This window comes from Monopterus albus, unplaced genomic scaffold (genome assembly GCF_001952655.1).
Source record: "Monopterus albus unplaced genomic scaffold, M_albus_1.0 scaffold182.1, whole genome shotgun sequence".
NCBI classification, from domain to species: domain Eukaryota; kingdom Metazoa; phylum Chordata; class Actinopteri; order Synbranchiformes; family Synbranchidae; genus Monopterus; species Monopterus albus.
Window position 1 is genome coordinate 1,390,645 of NW_018128062.1, and position 22,266 is coordinate 1,412,910.

General features: G+C 40.6%; 2 protein-coding genes across 8 annotated transcripts in view; one reads left to right on the top strand and one right to left on the bottom strand.

Moving 5' to 3' along the window:
- The window catches only part of hmbox1b (homeobox containing 1 b), a 22,331-nt gene extending 11,316 nt beyond the window's left edge, over window positions 1-11,015 (bottom strand). Inside the window, exons 1-4 of the mRNA XM_020616983.1 lie at window positions 10,597-11,015; window positions 8,448-9,134; window positions 4,100-4,185; window positions 2,368-2,513 (exon numbers count right to left, since the gene is read on the bottom strand). Coding sequence (XP_020472639.1) covers window positions 2,368-2,513; window positions 4,100-4,185; window positions 8,448-9,134; window positions 10,597-10,616 — 939 coding nt within the window. The 5' untranslated portion in view covers window positions 10,617-11,015. The remainder of the gene's footprint in view (window positions 1-2,367; window positions 2,514-4,099; window positions 4,186-8,447; window positions 9,135-10,596) is intronic.
- Window positions 11,016-16,737: 5,722 nt separating this feature from the next.
- Window positions 16,738-22,266, top strand: part of disp1 (dispatched homolog 1 (Drosophila)) — a 94,456-nt gene continuing 88,927 nt past the window's right edge. For 4 of the 7 annotated variants that reach the window (XM_020616951.1, XM_020616952.1, XM_020616953.1 and 1 more), the window contains exons 1-2: window positions 16,738-16,807; window positions 18,560-18,644. The gene's annotated coding sequence lies outside the window, so the exon portion shown is untranslated. The other 3 variants (XM_020616956.1, XM_020616957.1, XM_020616954.1) reach the window with 3 other exon arrangements.

Consider the following 22,266-nt stretch of genomic DNA (forward strand, 5'->3'; position numbering starts at 1 on the left):
AAGGAGGAATGGCAGAGGATCCCCAAATGCAGGTGTGAAAAACTTGTTGCATCATTCCCAAAAGGACTCATGGCTTCTCAAAAGGTGCTTCTACTAAATACTGAGCAAAGGGTCTGAATACTTATGACCATGTGATATTTCAGTTTTTCTTTTTTAATAAATCTGCAAAAATGTCAAAAATTCTGTGTTTTTCTGTCAATATGGGGTGCTGTGTGTACATTAATGAGGAAAAAAATGAACTTAAATGATTTTAGCATATGGCTGCAATATAACAAAGAGTGAAAAATTTAAGGGGGTCTGAATACTTTCCGTACCCACTGTAGATATCATCATGCTGATGTGTGCACAAGTGGTGATATTTCTGGTAAGTTTGTTTTTAATAAGTTATTGAGGTGTGTATTTTACTTGATTTGAGAGCTTTGACTGGTGGTCCGATGCTGTCACTCCTCCTCTGGTCACTACTGTGCAGAATCTGGTTGCAATAAAGCAAGATGGCAGCTGCTGTATTCACAGTATTTTGGCTTCACCTTTGCATAGTTGAGGGAAGTGGTGACACCATGTCCACCATATATATGTCTGTAGTCCTGCCTTGATCAAGTGTTTAAATGTTGCACAGTTTACATGCAGTTTTTTGTGAAGAAAAACTTGACTTGAGACCTGGTATAACCATGAAACTACTTTTTTTTTTTTGTAAAACAGTCTTTACTATGAATAAATGCGAAATTAAGTTGTATATCATTCAAACAAATTTGACAAAAACCAAAGTAGCCTTATCCTAAACTACAACACAGAACTCGATTCCTGATTTGCTCATGGAGACTTGAGAGTGGCCTTCAAGGACTTAACCGTGGGTCTGTCCCAGTGCCACACTTCTCTCAAGCACTCATGTTTGCTTGTGTTTCAGGAAGCACAGCTCTGACTTCTCTCTTTGATTACTCATTTGAAAAGTCAATACAGCTGGCCTCACAGCACAGCTGCTGTGAATAACCTGCATCTTTGTTCATTTTTTTCAGTGACCATAAAATAATGATTCTATCATTCAACAGCACACTAGCATGGTAACGACAAGGAAGTCGCCTATTTATGAGCCGTGATCATACTAGTGACTGGGAGATGGAGAATGGATGGCTTGTTTTAAATTAAGCAGAATCACTTGTGCTGATTAACAGTTGTAATCATGGCCGTTCCTTCATTTGGGCAGGAAAAACATAATCAGCAATTGTCTCTTCAGTTGCTGAGATCTAAGTTGAACGCCAGTTGGCACAAGTTAATATAGTCTTTTATACATTACAGACCGAATCCAGTGAGAATATGAATACATCTCTTTTATCTACAATAGGCCTTCCCGCATCTATAACCCAACTTAATGACTTTGTAATTATCAGAAATATGTTGCACAAACATGTCAGCTTGTAAGTACAAGTGCGGTTAATGGGACAGGCTCAGTGGGAACCTCACCCTAAATGGCTATATGGATAACTGTATATTACTACAGTTTATGACTAGATGAACTTTTATTTGTTGGACTACTGGAACCATTAGCTTATATATATATCTCACAATATAGTTGGTGATTTCCCAGAGTGCTGGCATTACAGCACATTCCCACATATCCTCTTGTTGGAGGTGCACATTAATGAGATATCTTGTGCCACAACAGCACTCAGAGTCAGTTCCTACAAACAGCTGCTGCAACAGTTTTACCCTGCTTTGTCTCCAACAGTGTCATCAAGATGCTTCTGCTAACCTGTATATTTACTGTATACATCACATCCCAGTGTGCCCATATAACACAAGAGCCTGGCGACTTCTTTTTTATGTTATTAACAGTTACACAGGAAACTGCAGGCAGTATAGTGTTTTCCTACTATGGTTCTTTTCTTTGCAGCTGCCTCCCTGCCAGACTCCACTGTTGTCTTTCCATAAAGGCTTCAAACTCATCGTTTTTCTTAATTTGGCCAACCACCGCTTTGCATATGTAGTAAGAGAGTAGTTTCTGTGACAACCTTAATAACAATACCAATGCTGGTAGTCTAGCCAGACTCAGACATTCATATTACATTTATTCTAAATATTTTATAAGAATAAAGTTACTCCAAAAAAGGACAGAGGCACAGTAGCAGTTTTCTCAAGCTTTTGGCATCACTTTCAAACCATCATCAGGGGCAGGCAAGGGTGACAAAGAAACAGCAGCTAATAAATACCAGATTGCTCAGCTAAATATTTTATTTTGTTGCCCATTCTTGGCACTCACTACGTACTCCAGCGTCCTGGAAAGGAAATCCCCCTCTGACGTTCTTCCAAATTTTGCTTCCATTTTTAACCACAGCCGTTTATTAAGCTATACAAACATCACCAAACACGCACGCACAGAGTCAGGGGGGTACTGAAGTCAGATGTACCTGGTGTGGTTTTCTCCAGCGTGTACCAGCGGTAGAAGGCCCTCTTCTTCTGCTCACTCAGGTCAGAGCCATGCTGCAGTAGCCAATGGGAGATCCTGCTCTGGCTGATGCCTGGAAAGCAGCCAGACATCAAATTACAACAGAGTGTTTAGCATCACGCGCCAGTACGATTTGTAGAAAAAGTCAAGCCAGACAGAGGGGAATACTAGAGGGAAAAAGGGTTTTCACTCTTCTTAGCTCTAAATGTGTTTCCTCTCTCACACAAATACTGCTGCACACACGTTTGCACTGTTAGCTGGTAAACTCAGACTGATATGGGCTTAGAGAGACTCACACCAAGATGTTTGCATCAATATCATAGCCAGACCAGTTATTACAAAGTACTCAATACACCGTAATTTTTTTTTTTACATAAACTATCATCAAACCAATAAGTAAGTAAAATAAAATGTGTGCAATGATAATTCCATTTTGTGGCAGGTTTAAAATACACTTTATATGCAACAGTCATGTGTGGTAATGTTATCCAACGAGGACACAATTATTCACAAGCTGTTGTTTGTGCTCACAAGCTGTTGTTTGCTCTCTTAAAGTCAAGAAATAGTGCCAGGTACATGCAGCCAAAATCAACAGTGCCATCTTATAGACAAACTGCCCACACATTGACCAAAAAGTCAAAGATGCTCTTCAGATGCATCAAGAACTTGTTTGTTCCATGTGCAGAAGGTGACACCATGTGAAAAGAAGTGCTTGAGTCAAAGCACCACTGTCAGCACAGCACAATATGTATTTAAAGGCTAATATTCTATGACCAGCACATTGGTAGACCAGTATGACAGGCCAAGGAGGACAGAAGTAAATGAATCATCGACGTCAAGATGAGTTGCCCGTTTTGTCTGAATATATGGCTTGTCTTCTATATTTTCATTTGTGGTTATTTGTGTTCGTACGCGAGCCAACTTTGCTAACTGCCCTTCATTTCCATCATCCTTCTTTTTTCACACTATAGTTAGTTTGGTCCTCAGGAAATTTGAAGCCAAGACTTCTGTTTGTAGAAGTTTCCAGCCTGCTGTGATTTTACTCTGTGTACACTGACACAGCTTAAAAAATAAAAAAATAAAGGAAACACAAGCGATTCAATTCATAAAATGAGATTCGCCTTGTCAATCAACGAGTCATGGTCATTTAGAAAGTATCTTAGTAAATAATACAGTGTTTCCAACAGAATTACATTCTAATTGTGGTGATGGGGTGGACATGTTTTGTTTAAAAAAACAAACAAACAAACAGACATGGAACAGAGGAGCTGTTCATAGATGGTCTGTCATAATGGTTATCGTGTGTGTGTGATAGAGAAACAGAACGGTGCACAGAGAGACTGAGCAAACACGTGCACTAGCACAGCTCTACATTAAAATAAGATTTAACCTATATTAAATCAATATGTGGTGGTCAATGTTGATATTATGGTGGCCTGCCACAAATAAATCTATGTATGTACACTGTGGTTAATGTGATTGTCAGATGTGTCCAATACTCAACAAAAAAACTGAATCAAGTTTCAGTGGTGACATAGAAATGTCAATTTAAAATGCAAAGGAGGCCATTTAACAAGCAATACACAGGTAGTAGGAAAAAAAAAGCATTTTAAAATCAACAACACTATGCCACTATGTGAGTGTAAGTCTGCTACTAACCGGTAACTTGTGCCACCACTGCCTGAGAGATCCTCCTGTTCCCCAGGAACGCTTTGATCTCCTCTTTCACCATACTGCTGTCCCTCCTGCAAACACACAGCACAAATGACAACACAGCATTAATACACTGTCAGCTGCTACATCCGGAGTAGCAATGATTTATTTTACAGAAGCAAACATACAAAAACCTGCACAATTTGACTGATTTAATGAGGTCTAGTAAAACCTAACACACTGATATCTGATATCATACTGGTATAGTTTACACTGATATCATGAAGACACTGTATGTAGCCAAGGTAAAGTGCATGGATGAGTGTACTCAGCCAGAATTTCAGCTTTTATTTTCTCATTATTATTTAGATGGATTCAGTCATGTTCAGTTCTGGTGCAAGCTGCCAGATCATCATTTACCCAGCATTAGCCACAAATGCTGACATGTACGCTTTTGTTGTTTTGTTGCTGCGCACCTTTACATGAGACTCACACGAGTTGTCTGCTATACACTGCAATAAGCGCTGCCTCTGCTTAATAGCAGATCATCAAATCTGTGCTTTTACATTGTGCCTATTCATGGGAAAACTAAAATAGAGCCTTAGTTTTATCATCTGAGCTGCGTTTTGACAGCACTGTTGGTGTATTGTTCTTTGATTTTATGGCTCCCACATAATCAGTGTTGCATTTCACAGGAACAGAAACGCAACGACTCCGTGAATTAAAATGAACTGAGCCGCAATCAAGTAATATATATTTTCTACATGTATTTGGTGGGCACATGTCCAGTACCTCAGCTCTCAGCAAGGAAAAAATAAAACGTGCACCGACATGCAGGGGTGGAGGGGTGGGGAGTGAACATGTGCAGTCACACAGTGTACCCACCCTGCTTTCTGGCTATGAGCCCAATCCCCTCCCCTATACATAGACAGTAATACAAATATACATATACCCACACACACACACACCAACAAGCTTATGACTGTCTTGGCTTAGTTTCTCATCCTGGTGCAGATGTGTAAACTGGTTTTGTGCACTTATCCTTTTTTGTTATGTTATCCTTATGTACTTTTTTCTTTTTAACAGGATGGCATTTCCAGCGGGTGCCTACCCCACCCAACTTCAACAGCACTGCTGCTCCAACCATATAGTTGCAGCATCCTCTGAACCAGTCAATATGCCAGACTCTCACAGCCAAAATGGAGATCGTATCAGAGTTCTGAGCAGTCTGTTAGCATATTTGTGAAATGAAAATGCGTCACGACTCTTGACATCCAGCATCAATATCCTCCACACCAACCTCTTGCGGCGCAGCTAAAATTAGAGCACAAAAACGCTGCTTGTATCGACACCAGCGAATCAATGTAGCACAAGCTGCTGTACAAGACTGAGGAAGAGTGGGAAGTGGAGGAGGGAGGAGGGGATGGTGGATGCCAACTCAAAGGCCGAACCCCTGCAGAGACAGAAATATGCACTTAAAAGTGAGAAAAATCAGAAGGGCGCCGTGGGATTGTTGACAGGCTGAAACTTCGTGTCATGCCCCCGCAGCCCTGCCAAGTTGGATACTGGAGAGTCCTACACATGTAGAGGACGAGGCCTTCTGAACGCTGCTTAACTTCTTGGGCTCTCTACAGAGGACATGTAATTTAATGCAGAGGCAGCGTGAATGAACAACGGGACAGCTAGTGCAGTGCTGAGGACAGAGCCTGGGCTCTAAATGTCTATTCTTATTCTGACAGTGCATACAGGGCAGTGGGCAGGTGGCAGGAGCCCACAGCAATAGGAGGAGAGGGCTAATGTGTAAAGTGCTCACAGAAGAGAGGAGGTGGCTAACATTTGGACTGTGATAGATTATGAACACTGAAGCTGTCAGAGTAATGGGCCTAAGTAACTACTGACAGGACTTCTAACCTAATGTGATCTGAGGTTACTGTGTGTGGTGTTTCCAGAGGTGCACCACTGAGAGGCTTCTCTTTCTTCCTTCATAGAAAATGTCATCTTCAACCCTGAATGGTTCTCCAGTGTCCCTTTTTATGCAATAACATCTTTGTTGACTGTACAGGTAGTCTCAACAAGAACACATCTGATACTGCATTAAAGGGCGTACATCTTTATGTGGTATATGCTGTCTGAGACACATGTACTCAGCACAACTGTTATGTAAGGCTGTCCTGCATGGCAATTTTTGGGCTCTGGATATTTGGTGGTAATAATGTTCAAATCTGAATCACAATATTCGCTGAGATCAACTGAAGAGGTCTCACTCTGTTGGAATTGGTGGAGCGACAGAGAAGCACTCAGTTGACTAAGTATTCAGTGGTGTTGCACAGCGATGCCTCTTTACCTCATATGCCAACAGCAGACAACATGTTGTCTTTTTCCTCCACCAGCTGTAGTGAGGTCACAAGCCTGACAGCAGCCACTTTCACTTCGTCCTGTCCTGGAGCTACTCGAATGCTAAAATTGAAAACCGATCACCTACCCAACAAATGAATAGCCGAATATTCAGATATTCGGGTCCAGCCCTACTGTCATGTAGTGCTGTTGTGCTCAAAAACTAAAAGCCAAGCCAGCACTTCAGCCTTTCCGTTTCATTTTTAAATGTATTCACTGTGCATCTTTAACTGGCACAATTTTAAAAAAAGATCAATTAAGAAACCGACATGAACTGCAGTAAAAGCTCAATCCTGCGTCTCAAGTGGAGCTAAAACAATTACCTGATTAGTCAATCAACAGAAAGTTAATTAGCAACTATATTATTTGCCTTATTTAGATGCACTAAGTCATTATTTAAGCACACAACTTGCAGACTCCAGCTCTTCCATTGTGAGGACTGTCTGCTTTTCTTTTCCTTATCTGATAGTAACTGTCAATATATTTAGGGGTTGGCTTGTTGATTTGACAAAACAGAAATATATCACCTAGATTTTAGGAAGTTGTGAAGAGCATGTTTCACCATTTTATATACCAAGCAATGAATCCATGCACTAAGGAAATATTCAGCAAATGTATCAATAATAACATTAAGTTGCACCAGTAGTGTCAAGCTGTTCTGATGCCCACTGCACATGTAAAGGACCAGCTCAGTCTCCCACAGGCCCACCCAGGACAACTGGAACTGATCAGCTTAACCTCTTTGCTAATAATGATGACAACAATGAGCTGGTTTAAGGAAGATTAGTTTAAACACACAAGACAAAATCTGGCAAAGCCACTGCCAGTGCTAACCTTCTCTTGACTGAAAAGCCATAAAAATGATCATAAATGAGCAACAATGCCAGATAATACCAAACATACTGATCAAGTTAAGCGTATCTACAGTTTTGACTGCAACACCGCCACAAAGCAGAATTGTACCTTGAAGGTAACCTCTCTCACTGAGGTCACACCAAGTCTCTCACAGTTTCCAGCTGCGTTGGCATCAGTGCAACCAACAAGCAATGATGGCCTAGAGTGATGCACTTCATTTTAACACCTAATGCAATTAGAGAACAACAACTGAAACCTTCCCAGTAATGACAGTGAATGTAAGGGGAAAAACAAAGACGAACTGAGATGGCAAAACCATTTTCAAGCAAGCGCATCCTGGTGAACAGTCTTTACCCAGACACATTTATATACACTACCTCAGCATGTTAAAACCAACCTTAAAACAGCTACTGTAATAAGAGCTTAAAAAGAAACTGGCCTCATTTTTTTTATCTGTAAGCTCCAGAACAGCTGCTAAATGGACTCAACTTCTGTTTTCAGAGTTAACAATGAACTTTGAAACCAACAGACAAAAATAACTCTTTAAAGTGCTAAGAAAATACTAACATCAATACCTCCATGACAAGTGGCAAAACTCCATCTGCTGATGAAGTTCACACGTTAGATGATCAAAAGCTTCAGAGCTAAATTAGATGAGATTTTTCCGCTAAACATCCAACAGCAGCTGCAAGTATTAGCTGAATAACTGATTAGTCCACCAACAAAAACTTAATTAGTAACTTACTTATTTGCACTATTTTAGATACACCAAGTCACCTAGTCATTTTTCAAGTACAAATGCCAGTGCTATCCAGCTTTTCCATTGTTGGCCATTTGGTCATTCATTCATTCAGTGTTCATTTCATACAGCGAGAACAGCCCGCTAAGTTCAAACATGGTATGAGTTGAGTGAATGAAGTCGTTCACACTAGCAAAACATAACAAGCTATGAAACTAAAAGATAACCACAATCTCTGATGACACATCGTATCACATCACTATAACCAACATACTATCAATAACGTGTCTAGTTCTACGGGCTCCAAACTCAAGTTGGATAAATGGTTCAAACTTTCAGAACTCACTTTGTCCTGTTACTACTGACCTCATCAGCTCCTCCACCTTATCGTCAGTATCTAGGTCTTCTTCTGTAGCTTCAAACCCAAATGCTCGTGCTGCGGCTGCACTGTTCACTGGATATCGTGGAGGCGACAGCTTCCCGTTGGGTGTAGCAGCTAGGCTATCGCGCCCATTCTGTGACAGTGCCACCAAGGAGACTGGTGATGGCATGACAGCAGAAGGCGGAGGCGGCCCTGGAGGCGGGGAGGTGTCATAGCTGTTGCTAGGAGATGGCGAAAGTCCCCCGCCACTGCTAAACTGAGTCTGCGTGGCGATGGAGATTTTGGAGGTCGTGGAAGAGGCGGTGACCGCAGAGTGATCGACAGCGCTGCCCTCTCCGCTGTTGATGGCGCTGTTGTTGCCGTTGCATGACGTGGAAGAGGTGGTGGTTGCCGAGGCAGTGTTGTTATCGTTTAAAGATGTGGTAGCTGTGTTAGAGGCAGAGTTGTTGGTGCAGCTGTTTGCCCCGCCTACTCCGTAGGAGGACAAGGAGGAGGAGGAAGAAGAGGTGCGGTGGCCAAACTTGTCACCGTGCTCCCGGTCCAGCCGGTCCAGAGTGTCAAGCGCGTGCAGGATCTCCTGCTTGGTCATGCCAGTGCGACGCAGCCGCTGCAGTAGATCTATCTGCTCAATAGTGAAGCGCGGCTCCTCGCTGAACTCAGACATCCTGCTGCTGGACAAGAGACAAGACAGACAGGTTATGAGACACAAGAGGAAGAAGAGGAAGGGAAAGGAATCAGGACATGCAGGGGGAATTTAAAGAAAGGGCAGCAAGTGGATGTTTAAGATTTCAAGAGGCAACAGGAAGAGAAAGAAAGATCAGGCAGAATTGTGACAGATGAAGAGATGGCGGAGGCAAGGAGAAAAAGAGAATGATGGGAAGGAAGGGGTGAGGTAGAGAGGGAGAGTTTAAGGGCTACAGTAGAAAGAGAGGGGTGGGAAACGAGAAACAACTGCAAGAAGAAAAAGAGGCAGCAGATAGGAAAAGGAAGACAAGAGCAAGAGACAGAAGTGTGAAAGAAAGAGGGAGGGAGGGGCAGGGCATAAAAATCAGCTATTTTTGGGAACCAGCAGGCAACACACGGAGAGTGCCAGAGTCACCTTGACAGCTGATGCTATCTTAACATTCTGTCTGCCATTCTTTAAAAGCTACAATATATCCCCGGCTCTGCACACCACCCACGCTGTATGTTTTTCATAAGCAATTTACTGCGCTCAAAATCAATGCAACTGGAATCAGACTGCGGCAGATTTTCCATCTGCTATGCCAGCCCGACCTATGCTGATATGATAAATGGTTTAAAAGGGGTCACTGGCATTTTTCTACATGTGTTAGTCTAAACTGGGCAGAGGACAGAAAAACTAAATGGCTTCAAAGTGCATGCACTGTTTGAGGTTATTACAAAGGAAGCTAATATGATTATAGTGAATAAAAGCCTTTAGAAGTCCGTAAGAGGCTGTAAAAAGAAAAACTGCCAGCATTTCAGACCGCTGCAGGAAAAGTCACTTTGTGCCAGCACTGAAATAAATTACTTCTATACACAGGGTAGCTTAGTGGCAATGGTGAAGATTAACTAGTCTCTGAAGTTGTTATTACAAATTCATAAGAATTCTATTGATGCTGTAAATTATTACCAAGCACAGTTGCACTGCAAATCCTGTCACATATCACTGAGATGCACCCACCAAACACTCACTTCAAACTACAGTGTTCACTTAACTGTACCAGAATATCACTGCTTACATTTGGATGTTGTGCTGTTCTGTGCAGCAAACAAAACCATGGGTCAGTAATCATTACCCATCCTGTTTAAGTATTTGCTAAGTTAACTAATCATTTTGGCTCAAGCTGGGTTAACTGGTTGAAACACAATGAGCAGCGGTTAGCCCCTGCAGGAAGGCAAACGTTACAAATTAATGCTCTACACTGGTTTACTTTAGGTCACATAAAGGTTGGACATGTGTGCAAGCAAGAGAAACAACTCTGACTGATCCTGCTCTTTCTAATTATAAGACAACTGCAATGGGACTGTCTTTCACAGATGCTAAACCATATCCTTAGCGGGCTTGATAAGCACTTGTTAACAGAACAACCGAGTTCAAGAGCTCAGGGATTAACAAATGAAAACACTTACAGCGTTGGTTTGTTCATCATGCAAGTGAAAACAGACGAGGATTTCCCTTAAATAAAGGTTACATACATCAGATATTAGCACTGCAAACTAAACTCGCGTTTCTTTACAGTGCAGGTATTTTTTTTTACATTGGCCCAGTCTTAAAATTGATCATAGCCACTGGTTTATCTTTTCCCCCCGTGTTTTTGTTTTGCCGATTGCGGGGCCTGCGGTAAGCGCACAAATCTGTCGCTCGTCTGCGCTGCAGGAAAGCCACTACTGATGCCAGCTTTCACGCCCTTTGCCCAAAAGCTAACGGTAGCAAATGTTTCAGTGGCATACGGACAATGCCCAATGTAACGTTAAAATAGCCGGCTTGCAGCCCTCCAACCTAGGATGATTTCAATCCTTTTCTGTGCCGCTGCCGTTTAAATGTATTCTAACAGTCCTCTGGCATCACATCGGACGGATAGCAACTTAACACACGCTATTTTGGTAGCACTGGGTTGTGGAATGGTTAGCATAACCTGCTAGCCATACCAACGTTGATACTAGCTGACGTTAGCCGCTGTCGCTGCGTAGCGAACGTTTGATATTAATAACATAACTTTCACTACTGTAGATAGCTAAGTACATGACTTACCTCGGTTGAAATCGTCCACTTAACCATTTAACTTTGCAACTTGAGCAAAGACCCGCTGTGTCTTCTACTGCAGCCGAACAATAAAGCAATTTGATAACAGTGCCCTATCCGACCCTTTTTCAAGGATTTCTAAATAGAGGCGAATTATTTGCCTCTCCGCTTTGTCTGTCTGACAACAGCCATATTGACAACTAACACCTCCGAGTAGCTCTGAGGGAACTGTAGTTTTACACTTACAAAGGCCTTTACCACGCAGCGACGTTCTTTACACTAAAAACTACAAATCCCTGAAAGGAGAGAGAGGCGGGGGGCTGATGGCTCACTGATCTACAGTTGTCATAAGTCTCGATGCAGTTTTAAATGTGGCCACAGAGGCGGGCTGCTCCCTTTAACCCTGCTCCTCCTGCTGCTGCATACAGTATGGATATTAAGCAGGTGGCATTACCAAACAGGCAAAGCAGACAACTGCTGTGGATATGGATCACCACCAGACCATCATCAGCTCTAGAGGGTTCACCTTGCCCTGGTTGTTGTGATAGGTATTTTTAGTCAGATAGATATTGGATAGATACTTTATGTATTAGAAATGTTTAGTGGAGATAGGATGTCTAGTTAGACTGTTAAATGCTTAGGCCTGCTTATGAGTTTCTACAGGGTACATCTGGTCAAGGATAACTAGAGAGAAGAGTTGATGACTGTCAGCAGACAGGGTGTTTAATATTATTATTATGACGTGTATAACTGTAGCCTTAGCCATAATATGTTCTTATGTTTAAGTCACAACATGTTACTAGAGGTCGTGTGAGAATGTTTTTAGTTACACACCATTTAATCAACAGACACACACACACACATTGATTTGCTTCATGTTTTGACTACTGCTATGGCCAGCTGCAAAGCTGGTAAGAGAGACGTCTCGGTTGACGTTTCTGTGTAGTATGGGGCTAGCCCAACCGAGAGGATATAATGTATAGGCCTGGTAGTCGACTGTAATACAGCATCATAAGCACCTTATATGAGCACTATCAGCCCCATTATGCATTATTCATCAGGGTCTTTCATCTTACATCTGCCTGCATGCAGTTTGGAGGTGCAAGATACCTGAGCGTGTAATGTCAATTTTGCCTGTGATCCTTTGAATAAATCAGCACTGTTTTGAAGTTACTTGGACTGTCTCGTCTCTCAGAGTTAGCAATGGTAAGAAGAACTGGAGCGCAACGGCAGCATAATCTCCAAAAGCAGACCCACTTAAGTGTTTTCATAACAAGGCTGAGATCCAGTTACAAACCTTGCAAACATAGAGGCCTTTGTACATATTTTAGTTCTTAATGTTTCAGATATGCAGGGGCTGAGCTGTTTACTCAGCTGGTGTAGCAGGAAGAAGGTCGGCAATACTGAGAAATTAAAAGAAGCTTAAATCTGGTTGGGGAAATGGATCCAGGTGGCTAGTTTGGAATGTGCATCATTTAAAACACGCCGCCCATTTAAGTTAACCATTAATATTGCTGTATTTCTGCTTCATTTCAGCCTGCACCTGCTTTGCAGAATAGTTGCAGTCACATGCTAATCCTTATATCATTCACCACACACTCCAGAAATACAAGTTCAGTAACACCATGCTCTTGTCTATTCTGTTAGACAAGTATATATAGTATTTTATCCTTATATTCACTGTTATGACTTTTCCTCCAAAAGATTTTTAAAAATGCTTACTTTGAAGCAATTGGCCAGAGCTATAGGCAGAAGAACAGATTTTTTATTAGGTAAAATCCTTTGGATGGTGTTGGACTTTGGTTCTTCTTACCATTGCTAACTCTGAGAGACGAGACAGTCCAAGTAACTTCAAAACAGTGCTGATTTATTCAATGAACACAGGTAAATTTAACATGACACGCTCAGGTATCTTGCACCTCCAAACTGCACGCAGGCAGATGTAAGATGAAAGACCCTGAACCCACCAGGCCTATACATTATATCCCCTCGGTTGGGCTAGCCCCATACTACACAGAAACGTCAACCGAGACGTCTCTGTTACCAGCCTTGCAGCTGGTCATAGCAGTAGTCAAAACATGAAGCAAATCAATGTGCATGTGTGTGTCTGTTGATTAAGAGGTGTGTAACTAAAAACATTCTCACAACCTCTAGTACATGTCGTGGCTTAAACATAAGAACATATTATGGCTAAGGCTACAGTTCTACACGTCATAATAATAATATTAAACATCCTGTCTGCTGACAGTCATCAACTCTTCTCTCTAGTTATCCTTGACCAGATGTACCCTGTAGAAACTCATAAGCATGCCTAAGCATTTAACAGTCTAACTAGACATCCTATCTCCACTAAACATTTCTAATACATAAAGTATCTATCCTATGTCTATCTGACTAAAAATACCTAACAGAGGTAACCTTTTAATGCAGAGTTTGATCCTGAGGTTATGCTGGGAAAATCAGAGCCGATCAAAGCAAATGACGAGTGCTCTGCTCTCCTCTAGCAGCAAACAAAGAGCATTTGACTGAGACAGTTAAACCTAATCTACCACAAAGGATGTGTTACATGTCAGATGCATTTTTTAAAAAGTATTGCACAAGATTTAATATTAATGCTGTTAATGCCTGTGACATAGCAGTGATGAATAATGCATAATGGGGCCGATAGTGCTCATATAAGGTGCTTATGATGCTGTATTACAGTCGACTATATGAGATGCTTTATAGCTTTCACTTAGAATGGAGTGCCATAGATTTTGTAAATGAGGTGTGAATGCTGCTATGCAGAATCTGCAATGTGCAGTCTGGTTGTCACACTGCCCCCATGTGACAACTACTGTACAAAAATAATCCCAAGGAATGAATGAGTCAGTTTGCACTTGACATTGTTTTGTTTGTCTGTAGACTGATCTGTTAGATAGCCATTAAATTTATGGTTTATGGATTTTAACAGTCGAATCTACTTAAGCCACTGTAGATATGCATGGGGGGACTTTTTGGAGGCCTGCTGAGGAAAAAAAAGAAAAAGATGTCAGTTGTGTGAATTTTTTCACATTATTTCTTGTAGCTTGGTTATTTATGTTTACTTGCTAGAAAGTGATAATATCACTTCTAAGATGCAACCCCTCCTCTTGCTGATTAAAATGATTCTGTCTTGTCTGATTTAGGAGTTTACAGTACCTACAAGGAAAGAAAAATATAGTCATTCCTTTATATCTGTAGAAAAAGATAACACGTTTATAAATGCACCAGATGCTCCAAAATAACATTAGGTTTCTACCAACGATATTTTGAAACCTTGATGAATTTCTTATGTGGAAAGTTTCAGAAAGCAGAGAAAAATGGTACTTATAAATGCATCAAACATTCAGGAATATTGCAGGTAAAAGGACTCAAATATCTTTCTTTCTTTTCTTTTTTAACATAAATGCTGTTTGTCAGTGTTGTACCTCGTACCTTTTACCATACTGACTCTGAGAGACGAGACAGTCCAAGTAACTTCAAAACAGTGCTGATTTATTCCATGAACACAGGTAAAAATTAACATTACACGCTCAGGTATCTTGCACCTCCAAACTGCACGCAGGCAGCTTGGAAAGATGAAAGACCCCGAACCCACCAGGCCTGTACATTATATTGCTTTGGGCTAACCCCATTCTACCCAGGCTACGTTAAACCGTGACGTCACCTGATATGCCAGCTATGCAGCTGGCCAGAGCAGTAGTCAAAGCATGAAGAAAATCAATGTGCGATTGTCCGTTGATTGTGTGGTGTGTATCTAAGACATTCTGACAGGACATCCAGTGACATGTCCTGACATTAAGCATAAGAAGATATTATGATTACCTTGACCAGATGTACCCTGTAGAAACTCATAAGCATGCCTAAGCATTTAACAATCTAACTAGACATCCTATCTCCACTAAACATTTCTAATACATAAAGTATCTATCCAATTTCTATCTGACTAAAAATACCTAACATCAGGATAAAAATGTTGAGTAATGAGAAGAGGGCCCACAGTCTCCGAGACACAAAGTGTCCTGTAATCTGTTGGTAATAGCAAAATACAGTAAGGATACATGAAGATGATATCAAATTAATGCCACTGTTGATTCGAAGATGAGCTGAATTCTAGGTTTACAAGGTTCTATTTGTGCAAATGTTGTTGTAGAGTATTGTATAATAAGTTCATTTGACCTTGGCCTGCTATAACACAGGGAACAGCTCCGGATTCCTGCAAGAGTTTTACTCTTAACTGGTGCTCTGAGTGCACTTTACTCATGCACTTTGTAAACATGATTTTAAATAGGACTGCATGCACTGTCTTTCAAATGCAAGACAAACAAAAACACACAATACAGTACATATCCACTGCTTTATGATAGACTTTACCATTCACATAGCAATCACTTTTACTTTTCAAATTCACCTTAGCTTTTTGTGCCCCATTAGAAAGAAATCCAGTGAATCTGAATGAGAGATTGTCTGCTGTGCATATGCACACAAATGCTTTATAGGCTGTAGTGCTTGTTATATCAGTGCACCCCCAACTGCTCTACATATACATTAGACAGCCCCAACTGTTCTACATATACATTAGACAGCCCTTTACTTTGTAATATTCATCGCTCTTTTATCAATCAGTAAAATGATTAGTGTCTAAAATGCTGAAAATGCTTAGGCAAGGTACTGTAGTACAAGGTAACAATTGTCGGAGCAAATATTAATCATGTACTGGCCAAAGAAACAGGCAGACTGTAAAAATGACATGTTTTTATGAGATGACCCTGATGTAGTGTCATGTAATGCACTTTTGAACAGTACAGGGAAACTATAAACCATTTAAATCACTTGATATTTCTCAGAGTACTTGGGTTTCACCATTTCAACCCTCTTTTCATTATTATTTTTGGCTTCCATCTCTTCCTATTTTCTGTTTATTTATTGCAGGTTGCATTGGTCAAGTAGCCTAACTGTTGTGGAAGACTTCACAAACTGATGTATTATTCCCGGAGTATTTGTGATAAAGTGTGCCTTTTTAAAAGCATAATAAAGCGCCAGAAATAACTGCCTTTTGGTAAATAGCCAATTAAGATGTAAAAATCTCACATTAAGTGTTTTTCATTGACAATTACGACAGTCAAACTTGGATATTGATTCAGTTGTTCTGTTTTATTAAGTACTCTCTTTGAATTAGCTTATGAAAAATCTGCACTTTATTTTCAAAGTTAGCCCGGATGTAGCCAAATTTAGTTTCACATTCTAATAATAACTGAAAACCACTGAGAAAAACAGTAAAGAAAAACAGGATACTAATAACAGTACTAGAATAACGTCAAAAATACTTAAGCATTACATAGGCTACAGTGGCTAGGATGTTATAGGGTGCATTGTTTCCTCCTAGTGTCTGTCGAAGTTTCCTACATTTTTCCAGAAACCTCCTAATGGCTTTGGAGTGCAAACAAGAACTCAGTGCGCAGCTGCCCACCCAAAACATGGTTTGATGCTTGCATAGTGGATACATCTAGAGGACAAGGAATACTTTATTCTCTCCTGTTAGTGCTCAACCTGTGTTTTACTGTACTTTCACCCCGGGTAGGTGCTCGTGTGACTGTGCAGCTTGGTAGTTAAAGAAAGCACAGAGCTATTGTTTAGCCAGCTGTTGTAGTCAGCAGTGTTAGCTGACTAGCAGCGGCAGTCAGCTAACGTGAACTTAGCTAGCTTGGTGTGAGCAAACATCAACGTTAGGTTGTTTAGGTGCTAAAATGAAGCTAAATGACCAAAAGTTTGAAGCCCTCAGTTATAATGAGACCGAGTGTCTAATAGCCACGTACTTCGGGTTCGTATATGGTTTAGTAGTAGAAAATTAACGTTAGCTTGCAAACTGAAAGGGTCAGCTGTGATTTGACATAAGGCCGAAGCTTTAATGATAACGTCATCTTTGGCTGTTAATGGGCACCAGCCTAAAAGGTACATTGCAAACTTCAACGTTACGCATTGAATTTAATACACATGTGGCTAGTTTTAACTGTTGTTACGTTAAGTGGGGCGAGTAAAGGCACATTTATGTGTATCATTGGTTTGCTTAGACATGACAGAAGCAGCAGAATGGTATTTTGCTTTTCACTTGGAAACATGCCTGTGCGCTGTTGTGTTGTTGGCAGATTGAAATTAGAGCTTGGTCCATCTCTCTGTTTTGAAGAGAAGTTGCTCTGCTCGTTTATTTGAACACCTGCTGGAGGGAGTATGAGTTTTGTTTGCAGGGAAGAGAAATCCAGTTCCAGTGTCAGTCAATGTATGCAATTTTCTTTACAGCTCCGGTCATCAAAATAATGCAGCTGACCTCACACTAAGCTAGTACATTCATCTCAGATTTTAGCTACAAGAGAAGCAGTAACTTTTTAGGGGAAAAAGTAAGAAAAATCTTAAATTCCCAAATGCATGTGGACATAATATAAGCTTTGTTTCATTAGTTCGTTGTGAAATTGTTTCCCAGGAGCACTGGCAAGTTAATCCTCTTCCTGCACCTTCACAATATCATACGAATGGGACCAGCAGCTCCTGTGCCAAATAAGTCAAGAAACAAAAGTGGAGAATGAACAGCAAAGTATTTGGCTTCAACAATAAGGCAGCACTAGTATGAAAAGTGTGGCACTGTTAAGTAGAGCTTTAGAGTTCATTTAGTTTGTTAATGAGGCTAACATTTGTAGCTTTTGTTGTTAACCAACATAATAGTATTATAGTAGTAAATATCTATTCCTGTCTCAAACAGTTTCTTTGATAGAAATGACAGTGTAACAAGCCATGTCTGGATACATTCCATCAGTACAAGTGATTCCAGCCTCCAAATTTATAAGTATTCTTATATTTAAAGTATTGGTAGATTGATTGATCAGTTGGCCAGTTGACTGGCATTTTTAGTGTGTAATAAACAGACAGTTCTCATGTTTTATTTTCAAATACTTGATATAATTCAATGTTTTCATAATTCATTAGTGTTAAATAAATGTTCGCTTCAGCAAATTTGTTTCATTTGTTAATATTAAATTTTTGTTTTCAGTGCAAATATAAAAAAAGACAGTGTGACATTGGCATTACATATTGCATTGGCCATTGGAAAGCCCATGTTGGTGGACCACTAATTTAAATACCAGTGAAGTGTTTTTAACATATACTCTAGCCAGTGTGTTGTTTTGAAATGTTTTGTCAGGTCAAAGTTCACAAATGTCAAGCTGTCTTGTTTAAAACAGACATGTTGATCCACACTTGTGTGGGAGAAATAAAGAGTCTGCTGGGAAATTCAACATGATGTTTTTCAGTGATTTGTTAATGCTTTTCTCCTATCAGAGTGTCTCGGAGGCTGCCAGGTGAGATCATTGTGTAGCTGTTCGTAACTCACATGGAAACACAGAGTTCATCCACAGAATTTACAGTAAGTATCTGGAACAGACTTCCAAGGCTCACACTCACACCACAGTTGACTGTGCGTCAGTATGCTTAGGATGCTTCATACATCATTTTGTTTGAACAGCATTTATTGTCAGATTCCTGTATGCGTCTCACACAAGCCTGTTTTGACCATATGCTTCATGCATCATGGGTAACTTACTCATATTTGAACTTGAAACTAGTGAGCGTGTGTTACCTGTGTTTTACTGCAGTCTGTTAAGAGCGGCAAACCATTGCAAGCATTTGTCTCATCTGAAGCGGGGGCCTTATTCTCTAGCCTTTTAAACTCCCTTGTACACTTCTAAAAAAGGTCACTGGGGGGCACTCTTATGCTTGCTATTCACCAACATCAGCCCACTAGTCCACATTCTGCAGAACCATTCCTGTTGTGATTTCATATTTAATGTTTACAAAAAAAAAAAATCTACATCAGTATTTTAACAGTACTTAAGTACCAGCTCAGCACGGACTTATGTCTTCATTAAAAAAGGTTAACCAAAATTTCCAGGGGCAAATTTAATATGTAAAAATCTTTCTTGTTTTTAGTTCATGTCTAAACGATACGTGCTTCCCACATGAGCTACCTGGATGCACATTTTTTTGTACGACTTAATGTTATGTTTAATATTATTATCATCATGGTGACATGATGGTAAAATTTTAGAACCTCCCAATCGGTACTTGTTACATATTGTTTTAGTGCAATTGGTCAACTGCTGTTCAAGGACATAGTTCAGTTATTAATGTAAAAAGGATTTGTTATTTTATCCCACACCCCTCTTTTTCCTAAATGTCCCTCCGTCCCACCATCCTGGTCTCCCAGCTCTTATGAACAACTGGCCAGGACAGCTGGCTTTAACAGCTGCCTGCCATCTCATTTTTGGCCTACCTCCATCTGGGCAAGTTCTTCCACAGAGTTGCCCTTTTATAAGTCAGTCTGTCTGTTTCTAAATCAGTCTTTATGCCATCTTTGTGTCATCATTCAGCAACTTACACTGAAACTAAAATCCAGAGTTTTGTATTGTGTTTTGGGGGGTTAGAAGCTTTTATGATGCTTCAACTTGCCTTTGTGGTTTTGATCTGTCAGCTAAATCCGCTGCCTTCAATAGAATACATCCTGTTTGGAAAAGCTGTCCTTTGAGTCTTTGGGTTTTGCCTGTAACAGTGAACAAAACGGCTTTTTCCCACATCAGCATCTGTTGTGTTATCAGTGTCTCTTAGCTTTCTTTCTTTTGCTCTCTTCACCACCATTATCTTCTACTGACAACACCAGTAGTCATCGCCTCAGAATGAATCCCATGTGTCATCTGGACTATAATAGCCCTGAATAGTCTTTGGTCCATCTGCTGATAATATGCTGCAACCTTTCCTGACATGCTGTCATTGAGGGAAATATTCTCTGAACAGTGGGAGTAAAGGTATGTGAGCTACTTGTAAAACACAAATAAATGGTCTGAGAAGTTGTTTGTGTTGTATAAACCGGCAGTAAATGGTTGACCCCTCAGCATATATACTCTCAGGACATCAGCTATGGCTTTCATTGTCCATATGGATGGATGGATGGATGGATGGATGTAAAAGGCATGAACCTGTAGTCATGAGAGTATCTTTAAGTAGCATTTGGTAGTTTATTTGAATACTATACTGTAGATAATACAAAGACAGTGGGACGGAGAGACTGATACTGTGATGCACATTTGGTTCCATTTCAATGTGAAATAAAAGTAAAGATAAGGTACTGGCAATGGTTAAGCCTGCTGTAAATTAATTTACTAAAACTGCAGTCGAAGGGGGGGGGATTGAGTCATCAATAATCTCGTGACCCGAGTGACCCTTTGTCCAGTTGGTGATGTGCAGTTGTCGGGGCAGTAATTTATCTGGCCTTGCTACGAGCTGTATCCTCTACTTTCCCTCCTCAGGGTGGAACAGAGGTTAATCGGGCTGGGAGTCGGTTGCCACCGGAGGCAAGGCTGCACACTTGCTGTCTATAATTCAAAGTGTTGCGCTGCACTCTTTGATATTGAGCTGAGGGATGGAGACACTGGTGGATCTTATGGATCCTCGTGGCACCAGCAAGCCTAATCTGTCTGTCTTTGTGGAGACTTCAGACTGCTGCTCAGTATGGATTTGTGTGTTTTGGTGCTGACAGCCCGGCTGGCGTGGTCCACTGAATATTTCTGAGAAAGAGATATCCTCTCAGCTCTGAGGAGACAAAGCCATTCACTATCAGGCCTGTCAGGGGTATGGAATTAGATCAGTCTGAGATAAATAATTTGCTTTCAGTACAGATGAAATCCAACTCCAGACTCAAATTTCAAAGTTTGAGTTCAGTAGTGTGTGAATAGATTTACTCTGTAGTACATATGCTGTATCAGCCTGTTTGGTGTCCAAGAGCATATATGAAGTAATGTAATTCTCTAGGGCACATTGCACATTGAGCCATGATTTGTAAGAATAATTTAAATGTCTTAAGATTGTGTACATATTTTGGATGGCGTGTTAAAATGTTAACTTTCATTTAGATGTGCAGTACTGTATGTATTCTGAACCTCTAGTCAAAATGTTTAATGCATTATTAAACGAGTGTCTCCGTTCATTTTACAGAATGCAGAAAACAGCAAAACTTAAACAGAAGAGGTGAACCAAGCAGATGTTACAGTTTATTATACGCTGTACGACAAAGAAAACAGGCTCGTTTAGAGTCTGGGCTTAAACATTTCCAGTGAAAAAGTTGTAATATAAGTGGAAATACTGTTGCACAGTAAGTTAAGTGTAGATGCTTTGAAACCAGCAGATTTTTTTTGGTGTGAATTCTGACACTAGATAAGTGGGCGGAACCACAAAAATGTAGGCAACGTACTTGAGTATATGGTCGAATGATGTCTGAGAGGTATCGGGTGCTTTGTGTGTCTGGGGGAGAATTTCAATTCAGCAGCCAGTGGAGAGAAATCAGGGCTGGAGTCACATGATCAAATTCTTTTGGCAATGTTGTGGACAAGTTGCATGCTATTAATAGATGACTGTGGTAGGCCAGAGAAATACTGTAATCAGGTCTTGATGAATGGGCCACCAATTTCTATGAGAGATATAAGGAGGCGTAGGCAGATTCTGGGTGTGTTATAGAAATGGAAACGCTATCCTGACCTCGGTCTGATGTGAGATTGAAGTCATGAGGATGATGGATTGAACATGAAAGTAAGATGGCACCGACATTGATGGCAGCCTTGGTTACTCGCGCTCTCTTGTGTTTGTTGTTTTTCTTTGTTTTGTCGGTCTTTTGCCCATCCTGGATTACTTTTTTTTGTGTGTGTTTTATGTTTTTATTGATTTTCAGAATTTCAAGCAAGAACAACAACAAGACAAACCCCTGACCCCTACCAATCCCATTAACTAACCAAGCAGCGCTCACATTAAACAGCCATAGACAGATACACAATTGCACATGTAGGTCTTAGAGAAAGTCACATACACACAAGTATGGTTTTAAATAACATATACACTACCGTGAGCATCATCAATACCATGAAAGTATTTACAAGCTATCAAAGGCTATTAACGTAATCAAGAAATGGCTGCCACACCCTAAAGAATTGCTTCTCTGAGCC